The 17333-nt window shown below is 37.8% G+C and overlaps 1 protein-coding gene across 2 annotated transcripts in view; it reads right to left on the bottom strand.

Moving 5' to 3' along the window:
• Positions 1-17333, bottom strand: part of DPY19L4 (dpy-19 like 4) — a 32509-nt gene that overhangs the window by 10917 nt on the left and 4259 nt on the right. For both annotated transcript variants that reach the window (XM_082288325.1, XM_082288326.1), the window contains exons 4-15: positions 16865-16955; positions 14982-15103; positions 14004-14149; positions 12025-12148; positions 11345-11479; positions 10000-10131; positions 9813-9911; positions 8557-8630; positions 6588-6746; positions 4788-4907; positions 3549-3669; positions 2026-2082 (exon numbers count right to left, since the gene is read on the bottom strand). In XM_082288325.1, coding sequence (XP_082144451.1) covers positions 2026-2082; positions 3549-3669; positions 4788-4907; positions 6588-6746; positions 8557-8630; positions 9813-9911; positions 10000-10131; positions 11345-11479; positions 12025-12148; positions 14004-14149; positions 14982-15103; positions 16865-16955 — 1380 coding nt within the window. The remainder of the gene's footprint in view (positions 1-2025; positions 2083-3548; positions 3670-4787; positions 4908-6587; positions 6747-8556; positions 8631-9812; positions 9912-9999; positions 10132-11344; positions 11480-12024; positions 12149-14003; positions 14150-14981; positions 15104-16864; positions 16956-17333) is intronic.

Here is a 17333-nt window from a genome sequence, read left to right as displayed (position 1 = left end):
GCTTGAGCAGGAGGGAGTGGACTGTTGTGACTTGATGGAAAAGTGTTATGCAAGCAAGACAGGAGAGAAGAAATTTCCTAGAGAAGCCCTGGTAATGTGCCCTGGACTTGCTTCTGACTCCAATCACTGCAGTGAAGGAAAGCACACTACATTGTGAGAAGTGGGATATCTCAGTTTATGCTCTTGAAAAACATTTTGGGAAAAGGAGGGATTCTGTGAAGTGAGATAGAATGCCACCTCTTTCAAACCAGGCCAGATTGCAACCCTGCATCATGGCTTCCCTATCCTGTCAGGTTTGAGGTCCTTTACTAAGATGGGAGATTTTGTCGGTCCTTGCGCCATTTGGAGCATTTATCTGAGAAAGGCATGGCTGGAAACTGGCCAGCCTTGAGGGGCTGGAGCAGGAACATATACATGCTGTTGTAAAAACTAAGTGAAAGTTACTGGAGTTAGCTCTTTTGGAAAAGAATGAAGTTTACAGGTTATGCCAGACTAAAGGGACAACTTATTTGGGACACCCACAGTAGACAGACAGTTAGAAGTGGGAGCCTGCTTTTAACTGAGGGGTTTCCACCCCCATTACCTGGACAACTCAGCTGTCGAGTGACAGCAGTCTACAACCAGACATGTCAAGTGACAGCAGTCTACAACCAGACATGTCAAGTGACAGCAGTCTACAACCAGCACAAGAGCAGCTGCTGTATGTTAGTGTCAGGGCTGGAAGCACTGCTGTTACACATACACTGCAACTACTCCTAAAACAGATTAATAGGAAGAGGAACTGCTACTGCCACCCCAAGGAGAACCTCCTTCACTCATCAATCACAGCACCTGGAAAAACCTAGTTAGGGGAGGGACTATGCCAGACAGTCAGAAGGCAACCAAGCAAAAAGATGCTGAGCTAGACACTCAGCCTTTTATAACCACAGATTAGATTGGGAATCTCAAGGCATTTTTGCTGCTCCGTTACTTCTAATCAACATTCCCAACCTCAGGGATGAGTTATGAATCTGGAGAGCAAACTGTTACTTAAAAGCAGAAGCTGCATCTGCAATGGAAGAAGCCCTCTAGAGTCCAAACCTCCACACTGCTTTCATTAAAACAACTGAAAAATAATTACTTTGTTAACTAAATTAGTTTCCTCTATTGTAATAGATTTCATAACTCTTTTGAGCAACTCTAACTTTTTTTACAGACAGTATCTATTGCTCCATCAAAACCATGTAAAAAGGCTACAAGAGAAAATTTGGTTGCAATGTAAGATAGATGTTACAAAACCTGTTAAAATATTGTTGGTCAAGACTGGCTTCTATATATGAATTCTTAGAAGACTATCCAAACTATTTTAAAGCTGTGCCAATACAGCAGAGGATTACACTTTATGAGATGTTTCACATGTTTTTTGAACTCACAGGAGCTTAAAAAATAATTTCCAGATACTCTACCCTCCAGTCTGTCTGCAACTTGCAATAAAGAACCAAATATTCATTTTAAACATGGAAACATCTGTGGCTTTTCTTCCCTGTATTGTAGTAGGTACACACCTCAACACGATGGTCTGCACAAATAATTTAATTCCATTAAAACTTGATGGGAGCTTTTCAAACAGATTATTTGCATACGGCCTCCTGTAATTTTACTTCATCTAACTTCACTCCTTCTCACTAAAACTAAGATTGAGGAAATATAGTTTTCAATATCCTATGTTTTCATTTGGCAGTATTTTCTTTGTTCAGTCAGTTTATACATTCAAAGCTTAACAGCTGATTATGATAAACTCTTCATTTAAATTTAAACACTTCTTAATTACAGTAAGTGATCATTAACAAATTTAATTGTCAAATACCTTACACTGAAAAAAGTGAATAGTTTTGTTTAAAAACAAAACATATTTTCAGTGGATGATAGCTTCGATTTCATCACATATATTTAATTTCACCGAGCACATTTCATTATATTTGCTCACCATTTTGACTCATATTGAGCCTACATACAAAGAAAACTCCACAAAGGTACTTTTCTTACCTCTTTCCACAAGCTGAATCCAATTATAGTGGGAACTGCCATACTCAGAATGAGAGCCTAGAAAGTACACGTTAGAGAAAATGGATTATGCACCATTCTACAACACTGAGGTGTCTGTTGATTCTGCTCATACAGTAAGCAATATTTATGTCTGAAACCTTAGAGTGACAGTAGGTGAAACTGTGATTTTCTACCACTTGACTTGAAAAAACTTTCCTCAAACAAGAATTTGCCTAATTTAGCATGGAAGGCTTCATTTGACTCACAAAAACTTTACCACCAATTTTAGGGACAGTTAATTACTCCTCAAGTAACAATGATTCCATGTGCACATGATGTAGGGAACAGAAGAAAGTAAACACTTCACATTCAAATGCAATGAGAAAACATGAGAAAGGAAAAAACCAAGCATTTCAAACCTCTGATCTTGTTGATGCTTTTGTTCAGATCAGCATTACTGACAGGCAAGACCCAGAAACCCATCTTTCAGCATACCATCAATCTAGTTGATATAATTTTTGTTTTGCAAGAATGAGAAAATAGCTTGTATGGTACAGGGAACGTTTGGTAAGGAACACACACAAGACATTCCTTTGATAATAAGCTAATAACAGATCTACTGATAGTAAAGATCTTAATAGTAAAAAAGCAGGTCTATATCACAGAAAGCATGACGTATATAAAAGAATATGCTTACCATGTACCTGAACATATTGTTACTCCTTGACTGAAAGAACACAGTTAATGTTTCTGATATAGCAGTGTATGGTATTTCACAGGAGACATAATGAACCTCAAAGTAGAATACATTATTTATTCCTATAAGCCTCTTGAATTTAAGGTAAGCAATATCCTATCCCTATTTTATTAATAAAACCAATGCACAAAGCTGTTAAAAATCACAGAAAGCAACTCTTGTCATACTGAGAATAAAGCTAGGGTTGGAAGCAGGGGAGCTGTTTGCACTGTAACACAAGCTTATCTTCAGTCACAACACTTCTATATAATGGCCACATATGCACAAATCTTACGCAAAGTAATTTGACTTACCATTTCTTATGAAGCAGTTTTACTCTCAGAAGTTAAATACATCTTACTACCACATTTTAAGACCCACTTCTCAGTGAAACAAGGCTTATGTCTTCCCTGGGCACCTGCACTTTTTCTCCTGCATTCCTCCTAAAAAATGCATGACCTTCTTGACCAATCCCAACTACATATGACAGAAAGATTGAGGTCTCAAAGATTTGTTAAAAGAAGTTGAGATGACTGAAAGGGAGATGAAGACAGCTCTGCTTTTTATGAGGAAAGGTTGTAGTGGGAATGCAACTTTATCACCAGGTATCAGAGAACATGTGATACTAGGAACCAAAGACAAAGAAAAAGCAGACTATATGTGATCCACTGCTCACAGAACAACCTGGTGTTTTCATGGATTCTTTCATGGGTCTTAGATAATTGGTGTTTGCAAAGCTATATGCTTGTTGGCTGTATTTTCCAAGACTTTGGCAACAGCAACTCACCAGCAGTATTGGGTGCACAGCTTTCAGTCGAAGCCACTTGAAAAGCGTCATCCAAAGTTCAGGAGAGCACACACCAAATGCAGCAAGCATGCAAACATAAGGTGTCCATAGATATTTCATTCTGAAAAACACTGCAATAACTTAGTTGGGACCCTGTGCATGCCTCTGTACTCAAACTATTATTAAAACATTCAATTTTTTTTCTTATGTCAAACACAGTGTGGATGTTGAAACAATCTGAGGTCAACTTTAGTGGCACTGGAGGGTAAACCAAGGAAATCTCTAGCAGAAGAGCTGGCACCTGATTATCTGCTGCAAGACAGAGGAGCAAGATCCAAGGCAAAAGATGACAAAATCCTTCACAGAGCTCAGGGGAGGATGAAAGAAAAACAGAGAATAGTAAAGTCACTTGGCTGCTGTGGTTTTCCAGCCAAGGAGGGGTAAAAAGCAGCTATTTGGCAAAGCTGTACAGACAATGTACTATAAGGGAGCTCCTGAAGAAAGGAAAGGAAAATATTTAATTAGCAATTTATGATTTGCTGGTGTTGTCTGCCTCTTAAGGATAGACTAGTTAACTTAGAACAACTACATGATAACCCAACAGTCTGCTCACTTTAAGCAATATTTGAGAATATTTATATTTTAAGACGAGGAGCCTAATAAAAACACAAGCTTGACCTCTTCAAGCGGATTAAGCTGAGAAACAAGATTAGAACAATAATATCTTCCAACCACCAGTTTCTCTAGCTTTAAGGACTAACACAATATTTTGAAATTAGTTCTGCTACTGCTTTAACCTGTCAAGCAGAGGTACACTTTGTGGTAGCCTACACACAAGAAGATGGATAAGAAATCTTCCATGTTCCAATATTCCAGCACTATTCTGTTCATCAAAACACCACACAAGCTCTTGCTAAAAATAATTACAGCACAGTTCTACACTTAAATACCATAAAGAAAGTGATTAAAATGTGATTCAATTAGTGTCTTGGATCTTGGCTGCATTAAAGCTTGGAAAACATGTTAAAGAAACCAAGCACAATTGTTCATATAACTATATCCAATTTATAATCAAAATGATCTTTGACTGCTCCCCTCCTAAGAAGTATCACTATATGCCAAAATTATTTCCAAAAAAGGATGAATTTCAAAGGGGTATTTGGCATATCACGTCCAGTAAGGACGTTCCAGTAAGGAACTCTGTTGCTTTCAAAAGAGATACATCAAAATCAGACTTACCCTTCCAAACACATCGCTAGACAACCAAGCAAAATTGTGTGAATTACATGATAAACTATTTCTGGCCTCTCTCCAATTCGACCATCCTCAAGTTTAACTGTGTCTTTCAGTGGTTCACCACTGCAGTTGGAGAAAATGAGACATCACTTAATTCAGACATTATCCCAGGAAAAGGTGCCAATAAAAATACGTTTAAGTCCACTGAGATCACCGTTTAAGCACACTGAGATCATTCTGCATCATAGCATATAATATTGTTGCACTGTTTACTTGCTTTTTGTACTTGATCAATGACCTATCAGTATCCACTGTCCCTTGTTTTAGATTGCAACCTCTCTGGAGCAATGGCTGTAAATTAAAACAATGGGATCACTGCCTATGACCCTAAATCTTACTGTAAGGTAATTCAAGAGACAGAGCATGTACACTCTACAAACATGTAGATGGATCATGCGGAACATGCATTTTAAGTTCCTTCATACCATTAGCCTGGTAAAGAATTATGGAATGTGTGTACCGTTTTAAAACAAGGATAACAAAAGTAGCTTTTAGTCACATATTATAAATTCTAGTAATATATTGTAAATAAAAATCATAGCCAAAATCTTGCAACAAAAGGTTTGCTATGAACAAGGTAACAAGGCATAAAATAGATAACAATTCTTTCTACCATGTTGTGATTCCAGGTTACATTTTTATAATAAGCTTCCTTATGGAAAATGGAAAAATATAATAAGCTTCCTTATGGAAAATGGAAAAAAATATTTTGAGATTATTAACTGACTCAAAAACTAAAAAAAAAAAAAAAAAAAAAAAAGAGGGAGAGGTTTATTTTAAGCTTTTCTTTAAAAAGGTGTCGGATACAGTGTAGTCACTGCTCATTACAAAGTAATAAGTAGCTATTTCAACCACTAGAAAACAATCAGAAGTTTGCTCCATTGTTTTAAATATACTATCACACATCCAACCTGACATTTTCATTTATAGCAACATAACCTTTACCTGTTAGAAGCCTTCATCCTTGAAATAAACCTATTGATTTTTGCTGCAGACAAGTGAGAAATTTGTTCTAATATCTGAACAGTTACACCATTCATCTTCTACCAGGAAGAGATAATTTCCTAACCACTGAGTTCCCAAGACAAGTTATGCCAGGATCTACAGTGTTGCTATTCTTACTCTTTTTACAAAGACAGTTCCACTACCCCTTCTCTCAAGGGAACTGTGAATCACTGTGAAACTAAAAATAATTGAGTCAGTTTTACTTCAGCTCTGTTCCAAGCAGCAAAGGCTAATGGACCTTATCACAGTAAACAAAGGTTTTATAAAACAAACAGTGAAGCACTGGAAATCCAAAATCCTCTCACCTCCACCCATCTCATCTGTCTCAACATGTAAACTTGAAAAAAAAAAACAAACCAAAAACCCCAAATCCAAAACAGAAAAAAAAATTCTAGCAACAATTAGATAACTTTGCTGTTGGAAGGAGAATTAAAGCCATAACATCTTTCTCTCCCAATGGGAAGAGACATAAACACACCAGCATACATTAGCCAGAGCTCTGCAGGAATTGCACCTGCGGGGAAACAAACCAATGACAACTCCCTGTCCTGACAGGAGGGATGCTCAAGAAGCTCCTCACTAAAGCACTTTTCTTTAGGAGGCTCTGGTGGGCCTTCCCACTGGTGCTCACACCCTGAGAAGCTCAATGGTACAACAGACTTTGGAGCAACAAACATGACGACCATTCCCTGAGGCATCTTATTTTTAACTTATTTTTCATATAAACAAGTTACTTACCAAATTCTCCTAAAAATGACCTGAGTTACAGAAAAAAGGCAGATAATTAATACTAAAATATAAAAAGGCAACAGTGATGACTGTGTTAGTCGCAAAAAAAAGTCTTGGGAAGGTGCCTGAAGAGATTCTTGACAAAGGAGCCAATTCATTGTAAAATTCCTAGTAAGGCAAAAACATTCCATTAAAAACAATAACAATATCCCATAGATTAGGAAAAAAAACAACAACCCAGCACAAAACAATCACAGTTTAACCTATTCATGTCATGGGAAATTACTTGAAATTCATCTTTGAAAAGTTATCTTTTTATCATTTGAAACTGCTAAACTGCTTTGCAAATACTCTTTAGAGTAACTGTCAAAAGCTTATATTCCCAAAAAGTATTTGTGATCTGAAGAGAGCAGACTACAATTCCTTTATATCACAAAAGCCCAACCTCCCATATAACTCCATTATGGGGACCACAAAGCACTTAGTTGTCACAGTGGATTAAGATTTTAGAGATACTGATGCAAGAAGGTATGCTTGTCCTCATTCCAAAGAAGGAGATGAAGAAGGGAAAGTGGTCATCTGAGATCACAAAGAAGCCTGAGGCACTGCCAGGAATAAAATCCTTAATGCTGAAATTCTAGTTCTGCAGCCGAAACCACTTGATCATTCTTCTTTCTCAGTTAACAAGCAGGAAGATTATACATTCTGCCCAGCACTGTCAGTGTGTATTCTCAACTGGAACTGGTGCAGCATGTGGTGCTGTGAATGCATTCTTGTCCTACTTTGTTTTGCTTTCCTCCCTCTTTTCATTTTCTCCCAAGAGAAGACTAGAGGACTGAACGTCTTTCAGACAGAATCAGTTTGAAGATTAACAGCTGGGCATGTCCAAGCTGGCCTTAAAAGACAGATCTTGAAGCTCTTGTGCTGCAAATCATAATTCCAATACCCAGTTACACAATATCCCAGGCGTACAGGCACCCAGTTTGTCTCAATCTCTGGCTTCATTGCAGAGTCTGACAGCTTGAAAAGTGACGTGTAGCAAGTCCCCAGGGGAAAAAAAAAGGAAATCTGTTAATACCTGGGAGCTGAATAAACTGAAATCCTGACCAGGAGTCCTTTCTTTTCTTGCAAAACACTTAAGAATGGGTCTGTGTGTGTGTTAAACAATGCATCTTAGTCAACGTCTCTACATCTTGTCTTCCAAAAGTTCCCCAACAGTTTTAGTTGGGTGTGATGTCATTTTCCACTCGTTCCCCTGAAAGGCTGTAAAGTAGTTTTTTCTAAGAGAGATGCAGTTCTTAGAAGAGAGTTCCAATTCCTGCACAGAATTGCAAGTCTTGGCTTGGGTCCAGGAGGCGTGTCAGTCCTTACTAACACTTCATTGGAAGTTTTCCAGAAAATCTGTTGCCACAACGTTTTCTTGTAGTCCAACATCCAACTCTTTTACAGATACTAATGTTTTTTCTTAGAATCACAACAATTCCCTCTGACTTTTAAGATGTCCCTTGTCCTAATTTCTTCCAAAACATACAGGGGGATTTGGGGGTACCCACAACCCAAGCCTCTTTTGAGATAGCATCAATAATTCATGACTCTTTCCAGAGCCTTCTTTTCCACACTATAAAAAGCTAGTACTGCCACCTTTACCCTATTATCTTTGCTTTCAAGTCTTATTAGAAACACTAGACAGGGTACAGAAAGTTTTCAGTCTTCAACATCACAAGAGAACAAAAATACATGAAATGCTTTCACCCCAAGGCATGAAAAATACTGAAGTGCCTCGGAAACCTCAATACCCTAAGTAAATTCTGTATGTGCACATTTTTTTACTTCAATCTTAAAACCAGACAACAAATAACTAAACTATTTCCCTAGCTCCTCTATAAAATTCTCACAAGCCACTGAAATGATGCACTTCTCAGAGCAGTTTCAAAAGTCTGGATATCTTGGGAGGTGTAAAGAGTTCAAATACACTTACTTAGTTGTGTTTAAACCAAGTTTTACTTCGATGAACTTCAGCAAATGCTCATTTTCTTTATGAGGAACGAACATCTGAAAATTAATTTAGCAGAGAAAAATCATACAAAATGCTGGAAGCAGCTTTCACATAGTCATTCAGATTACAAAATGTCAGGTAACAATCAACTATTCAAGATTTAGTTAAAACTAACAAAATGGACTAAGTGTGTCAATTAAGGTACTGGTATAGTATTGTAAATCTTCAATAAATCTATATTTAGGGTTTCCTTGAGAATATTATTCCCTTCATTCCACTGCCATACCACAACAGGAGGGCAAGTGAAAAGCTGCCAATAAGTTGTCAAAAGACTACTGAGCAGTGTAAAAAGGATAATGAAAAACAGACACAGAATTACTCCCCAGCAAGCATAAGAATGTTGCACTTGACTCCACTAGAAAATAGGACTGCAGCTGAGCAAAAGTCATGAACATTTGTAATCTTCACACAGATTATCTGAGCTGCCTCAAGTTCTGTAACTTACTCATAACTGTAATTCAACTCATATTTTTAAAGGTTAGATTTTATTTTCCTGGAGATACAGCAAGACTAGTCAGTCTGAATGGCACAAGAAAATAATAATATATAAGCATTCCTTCAAACCATCTAGGGTTCAGTAGTTTCTTTACTTTTAAGTTAATACTGTTTATTAAAATAACGATGGTGAGTTTGAGACATAGAAGAAAAGCACAATAATATGTGTAAAAGGCCAGCAAGAGGCAATTGCTAACCAAAATACAAGACCAGGCTAAAATCCCACTGTGTAATCTCAACTCTTATCTGACCCCTATACAAAGTGAAAGCCTCTGTTCCCTTGTTCTACTTGAAATTTAATTGAAAATTAGTATCTACTCTAAGACTACTCATCCTTGTTCCTGGCTATTGTGCTGCCACACAAGAATATTGTTTTAATATTTAGACTAGTCTGTAGAGGCCATCCAAATTATAACAAACCCTGTGTTTATAAAATAGATAAAATGTCTTTTAAAGAGTATTTCTATACTATTTCAACCCAAAAGACCAGAACCCCAACAAGACCAAGCTGTTTGCGTTGCTACAAAATTACTCAATTTTTAGTACTCATACTTACTATGAATTAAGCTATGAACTATCATATCAGTAAGATACACATCACTTCAGAAGATTTTTTCAAGATATATCTGAAACTTTTGATTTAGATTCTGACAATTAAAAGCACTTTTACAGAGGAATCTTACCTTTAATAAAAAGTTTAGTGTCACTGCTACTGTAAGTACCAAATAAGTATACATTATTTTCAGCAATCTTGACACAAATGTACTTTTCTTCATATTCATCTGCAAAAATATTTAAAGAATGCTGTATCATTTGAAGTTCAGTTTAAATTTTAAAACTACACTCAGGGTTAGAAGAAAGTCCAGTTACCTGAAGGGATTTGGAGAGCATTAAAGCTACTACAAGACTCAGTAATGGTGACACTAGTAAGGCAGAATTTTCAAACTGCAGAAGGTACCCCACAATGAGAGAAAACAGGTAGATTCTGTATACCTCATGCACCTGTTGAAGAAAAAAAAAACCAATAAAATAAAAATATAGTGGATATAAATCCTGCTTTTTAGAGCAGTAGATAGCTCACTCATTCCTCTGTTAATCAGGGAATTAATGGAACTCGATCCTTCCACTCATGAGTCTAGCAGGGTACCATTTGGCTCTGGAAAGTATTGCACATGAAAATGATCCTGGTCAGCCTCAGTAACTAGTGGACAATTACTTCATAAGAATTCTGTAAAAATGGCAGAAGCAGGAGCATTTTACCAGGTCTCCCCATTCAGTAACAGCTCACTGTGATAGAGCACGAAGCAGTAACCACAAGGCACCAGTAAGAACACACAATTTGTGACAGAGCTCCCTGCTGCAAACAGATGCTTTCCTTGCCCTCAAAATAACTTGTTCATTAATCTGTCTCAAGAATACACAGACTGTTATCGATACTTGTTATTTATTATTTGATAAGCAGATCTTATAAACCCTGATGCTTGATTCTTCAGACTTTTACCAGAACACCCATTTTCTCCCTTATATTCCCTGCTTTGAACTACAATAGATCAAACATTTCCCACTGCTGAGGAACAGAAAAAAAGCAACTGAAAGAAGAGGTGAAAAATTAGAATTGCATGCAGTTTGATATCTAATAAAACCAGAAGGCACACGTGTACACAGGAGCATATATTCCACTGCAACAGGCAGAATAAAAACGCCTTATTGCTGCAACATTTCTAAGAACCATTCTGCAGAACAAATTTAAATACTTTCTTGTATTGAAAAATCAATTAGCCTTCAACATCTGTCTAGTCTATTGGCAAATCAGTGCAGGACAGGCCATTGAGGGTGAAAATGAGCCTTTTAACTGCACAGAGCCAACAGAGCACTTCTTTGGTCTGCCCACCCTGATGTGAATAGGAGAAAGAAAAGATGAGGCAGCTAAGCCAAAACGGAGTATCATTCATCAGTGTTTTAGCTCTCCAAGGATGTTTCAGGTCTCAGAAGCTTTGTTTAGCTTCTATCCTAAACACAGCAGTCCAAAAGAGACTCAGTTGAAAGTTATTTTATTCTTCTGATGGATATGACATGCACTTCAGTTGGGCCCAGGCTGCAAGACACTCATCACTCAGTCTTGTGCCCTTTGGAGCTCCTGAGCAGTGTGAATGGCAGGCACCTCAGAGGCTGCCTGTAAGTCCCCAGCTATCAATAGGTTGAAAAGTTCCAATACCTTCTCTGTCTGTGCTAGGGCAAAGCTGTCTAGCAGGAAAAGAGAAACAGCCTGGACAAACAGGAGATAATGACTGTATTCCCACATCATCATGAAGGTGTATGTTGAGGCATTCACCAAAAGATAACAAAACTTCTAGAAGAAAAAAAGAAAAGTAAAAGCATTAATTTTGTACCTATGCACATCTGTCACCAAGTAACTGAGAGGTCATTAAAATATAAATTATGGAAATTAATCATTATTTTGGGAAATAATTAAAATACTGATTTCAGACATGCTTAACTTTCAAATGGAAGAAAGTAGTTCCTGAAATATTCAAAAACATTTAAAGCCAACCAGAAGGAACATTTTTGAGAAAGAGACAGGGTAAGGAAGTAACCACCAACTACTTCAAGAAAAACAATTTACGTAAGAAAAATTCTGCATCAGTTTATTGAAAAAAAGCAGCATATGGCCCATTACAACACTGCTCCCTCTGAACCCTCCTGGGGGCATAACAAGGTAGGGCACAAGTTGCTTAGCAAAAACTGCACATGCCTAGGTGAAATCCATCTGGCTCTTTTGAAAAGAACAAACAAAACATCTACTGTTTTCTGCCCAGAAGGGCAACAATAGCAGAAGTAACTACCGTAGAGTAGTTTTACCAGCAGCTCTTTATTAAGAAACTACTTTTGCTTTACCTCAGCAGAACAGTTTAGGTTTTTTTTCAAATAGCCTGTGAGAGCTGCTACTTGACATGCAAAATACGGCAAAGCCCAATTTTCTCTTGATGGTATGGAGTAATCAATTCTTGTTGTATCTGTCCTAGAAAAAAATTACAAAGAAACAAGAATATTAAAATATTCATGGAATAAAATACCAAGGAAAGCCTAAACGTCACTTCTAGTTGTAAACGTGGCCTTGCAAGCAAACTATTTCAGTTTTTGGTGCAAAGTAACACTGACACAATTTGGCTGCTGATACAGTTCACAAATTTAATAACAGCATGGAAGGCCCAATCTTTACTCATCTATTTAGCAGGTTTCTATATTAGGTGGCATTTATAGGACTGAAGCCAAAAAGCATCTGCCTGGATCCTTTTCTGACCTGCCTCACACTGAGAGTGGGACGAGTCACAGCTTCTGCCAACCTGCGCTGGGACAAGGGAGCCTTCTTTGGCCAGGAGCAGTGCTAAATGCTCTTATGTCCCCAGGCAGGGAACTGCTGCCTTGGCAGCAGCTTTCCACATTGCAATGAAAATCAGCTCACAGCTGAGAGAAAAGATTCCTTTCAGTTCTCATACAGTATGTTTTAAGCAAGTGATTTAGGTAGTCGAGCACAACATACTTAGGATACAAACTGGTGCTCCCTCACAGCAGCAGCAGCAGCAGCAGCAGCAGCAAATATTTTGTCTACAGGGAAAAATTCTGCCCAGCAAACCAGGAGTTTAAAGACGGATGGGGAGCATGCAGGTTTTTCTCATGGAATGACTTGACAGTATCCACACAATTAGAGGTGTAGGTGAAAGTTTTTTAAAGTGCTAAAGTGACTCAGAAGCACAAGCCACACTTTCAAATGTGATCAAAGGCATCAGTCTCAGAGGTACATAGTCTTCTTTGTGTCTACTATGCCTTTAAAAAGGAGCCTCAAGCTTCTTTATCATTTAGGTATTTAAAAGCACCACCTTTCATTTTTTCCTCTGAAGCCTCTTACAGAGGCATATTCAGAGCTTTTTTAACTACTAAACCTTTCACTTTGTTGACACTGTTTAATCCTATTCACTGTTGAAAAAAATTACAGATTTATTCACCATTTTTTCCTACTTTCCACTGTTCACACCAGCTTGATGAACAGTATTTTTAGCTACTAGTCACAGATTCAGTCATGGTGACTTCACACTCCTGGAAGATGCTTCCCAACAGTTCAACTTTAAAGGTATATCTCTTACATTTTGCTCCTCCATAGTTCTTTTATTTCAAGTGCTCTCAAGTTCACAGAAAGCCCCAGAGTGCCATGGTGACAAACCAGGAGCATGAACATACGTTTTCGTTGCCCAAATGAGGCTCCCTATTATTATGAAGCACCTATTATGTGGTGCTTCATAAGGGGAAGGGGAATTACAAGTGAATTGTTTTAAAATAAAAAAATCTTGATATTAAGATCATCTAAGAAAATTCCACTTTGCAGAAAAACGCACTCCAAAAAGAAGATTAAAAAAATCAAATACTCTTTAAAAGAAAAATGCACTTGATCATTTCCTTCTATGCCACAGGATAACTGTCACAATATTTAGAGCTGGCCACAGAGTGCAGTTCTGGTTTACAGCTGTTTTGGACATTTGTTTTCATCCTTCACCAGCACAAAACCAAACCTTCTGAGGAATATTTTTGAAAAATGAAATTGTGTGTGAATACTCCTGTATTCACACACATACATAAAGTAAGTTCAACTGGTAATGTGGATGGTTTGGACAACAGGAGGCCTTTCCATTAATAAAATCATCATAAGACTCAATGAATCTCTTGGAAATATTTTCTATTCACCATAAGATTTTGCTCTCACAGTGAGAACACAAAGCTTAATAAAAGCATTTCAATCCACTAATTAAAATAATTTCAAACCACTAATATTTTAAAATGTCTTATTGACAAACTAGATTGTATAAAGATGTTTTTCTTACCTGTTAATAATGAACCATGCTACAGTCAGCATTCCTGCCAGCCAAGTCCCACTCATAACCCAACTGGTTACAAACAATGCAGTCACATAAATTCCCTGCAGTCCAAAAACTATACCAATGTAGAAATACACTGGTTCAATAACTTCCTGAAATTACAAATAAAAACGAAGAGACATAGTGGCAACTGAGCTGAAGCTGGAAATTATTACTATTTACTATTTGTTATTGCTAACAATGTGCTAGGTGCTTTACAAACAGGTAAGAGACGCCTCCTATTCTAGAAAAGTACTGGGCATGCTTTTATTTGGGGCTCAGGAAGAACAAAGCAGTGTAAATTACGTGCACACTTCAGGACTCAGCTTGCTAGTGTCATGATTTTTGTATTTGCTTTAGGTCGAACACTGTATGTGTGAGATTTAATAAATCTATGCTGCAGTGGGATATAAAGTTCACAGGACTACTAGAAGAAGTTATAAAAGGGAGGAACTCAAAGAACTAAAGATGTGGCAAAAATGGTTCCAAAACCAGTAAATAATAAAAAAGGAAAGATAATGAGAGAGGACACAAGTATGCAGCATAAGCAGAACAAAGCCTGAGTAGAATGGAAACTGACAAAAGGTTAATCTACGGAAGTGTTCTTCCCTATTAGAATGGGCAGACAGGTACCACTGTAACAGACCTCTGCACTATAAAAGGAGTTAACTTTCCTGTTTTTAATGGATAGCACAGATACTCCTGACATTTCTAAGCAGTCTGTAGATGCAAAGAATAACAGAAAAGGTAAGTGGTTAGCATCAAACCCCCAAAATCCTATGCCAGAGACTGATCAGAATTGAGGAGAACCTGGACCTGGTGACAGCCTTAGCTCAACTCATTCAACAAAAAATGTATGTGTTCATTGTATACAGCACAGAATGTCTCATACACACACACACACAACCATAATGAAAACACAGAAAGTAGGAGAAATGCACATACTTCACTACCAGATGCTTGATATAAAACACTGGCAATCAACTCTGGGTACAAACTCATTTGCTGGACAGCATTTATGGTCTTCAGTGATACTGTCCTATTGTTGTGTGTCAACTCATAAACACCTACAGACAAAAAAAAATATTATTCTTGGAATCACTTACTATTGCTGTTCCTAAAAGAGGCGAAACTACATTCAAAGGTAGGGGGAAAGAAATTTGATCATTACAGCTACTGACTGATTCATCACACCTAGTTTTAAAGGAAAAAGAAATTTCTGTGTTAGATGTCATTCCACCCTACTGAGATAGATAGAAAGTTATTACCTTTTTTCATCTAGTCCTTAAATAGAAGGCCCAAAACTAATCATCTAAAGCACAGTCTTTCCAGTAACATATCGATGCAGCCCTGAAACTACTTGCCCATAGACCACCTTCACAGGAAGTGAGATCTAATAGGGATGAGGAGGATGTATTAAACCCGTCTCCAGAAAGAGGTCAGGTATGATGGCCTCATCACCCCTTTCAGCTCTGCATTTCTGAGATTTCTAAGAATTATTCACCAAACACAATGTGCCTTTCTATGGGGTTGAGATGGAATTGAAGCTGTCATACTTGAAGGATCATTCCAAGATCATTCCAAAATGTTATAAATAAAGACAAGACTTGTCAATACTTCAGACAATAGAGGGAAGAGCAAAAACAATCCAAATCAGGATACGGGGGAGAACAAAAGCCTCAAAACCAATGCAACAGTCAAACCAGACAACTGTTTCCAGCTCTGAGCATATCTGGTGTATGGTCTGCAGCTGGTTCTCTGTAAGCCAGACCAGGTCTTTGAGGATTTACAACTGGGTTCAGCACAGCTGTAATACACTCTTGAAAACTGGATGCCCTGTAATACCTTGCAGACACATGAGTCTACCTGTTTGCAGAGACAGCGCCCCTGAATGAGGCATGCAATCCATCCATTCACAGCACGGGCAATACCCCCAGAGGTCATGAGGCACTGAGTGCACCAAAGACCTCAGATATTGCTGATGTGCTACATTCAGCTGGGAAACTGTTCAACCAATAAAACACTAACCACAACGTTTAGTTTTACTGGCTTCAGTGAGGTTTCACAAAGGGACTGAACTAATTCAGTGACCGACTGCTGCGAGATAGGGCAGTTCATCCTCTTCTCTCCTGAGTTCTTGCATTTTCCCCATGCTAGTGCAGTGCTCTTCTGAACTCCCTGAACTAGCATGAAAGTGTTCCTTCTTCTTTTCACTGCTTTAGTTTTCTTTTGGTTTAGGGACCCAGGGTCAGTGAGCCCCAGAGCCAGTGCAGGATAAAGAGCAGGAACGCAAAGGAAGGAGAGATCATTGTCACTCAGTCTGTTCTCCTTCCTGTTGCTTTCTGTCCCCACCACTCAGTGCTCATCAGCATCTATTCATCACAGCTGACAAGAGTAAAAACTTCTGGCAGGGATAGGATGGAGCAGATCAGCTTGTGAAAGAAATTGTTCTGTCTTCTGACAGAGGATGGAAAACAGTAATTTTCATCTCCCATTCCCAAATTCAACATAAATTATATTTACATGGCAGAAAATCCACTGTTGTGACACAAGCAAACCCAATGATAACTTTGATACAGGGCAACTTAAGAGTAATATTAACCCCATTCTAGAGTATTGATTAAAGGCTATCTGGTGGAATACAGGATAGTTAAATACTGTTTCTTAAAAGGTACTGAAAAGTTAGGATAGCATGTGGTTTTTAATCAATCTGACCAATATACCTACAGAAGAGTATAAAATCAGTCTCCCCAGTCCGCAGGAGTTTATTTACTGTCTCCAAAGAGAACAGGACTTTTCAAAGTTAAAAAAACAAATGAGTTTTGTACCTCTTTCAAAGGAAGGAGCCTTTAGCAGTTCTTTATAAAATGAGTAATAAATGGCACTGTCACCCTGAAATGTAATTTCTCGTTCAAGTTCCTAGGAAAAAAAAAATATATTCATCTCCTTCAATCTCTTTCCAGAGAAGACAATATATTTTCAGATAGAACAGTTTTGTAATACAGCACATGATTATGACTTCACTGTACATCTTCAAAATATTCCACAAAACATGAATCTTCACAGCATTTCTGTCAGGTACAGAATGCTCTCTACAACTCAGCAAACATGCTTGGAATGAGAGCAACACAAATCCACATCGGAAGTCAGCACAAAATCCACGGGGTCTTTTCATATTCAAAAACCTGAATTTCATTCAACTTTCTATACTTCACTTAATAATGGAGTTCTTAAGAAAACAAAACCAAACCAACCAACCAATCAAAAAACACCCCCCGCCAGTCCCAAAACAAACAC

This window comes from Coloeus monedula, assembly GCF_965178545.1.
Source record: "Coloeus monedula genome assembly, chromosome: 1".
Classification (NCBI taxonomy): domain Eukaryota; kingdom Metazoa; phylum Chordata; class Aves; order Passeriformes; family Corvidae; genus Coloeus; species Coloeus monedula.
This window is presented reverse-complemented; position numbering and strand designations above follow the sequence as displayed.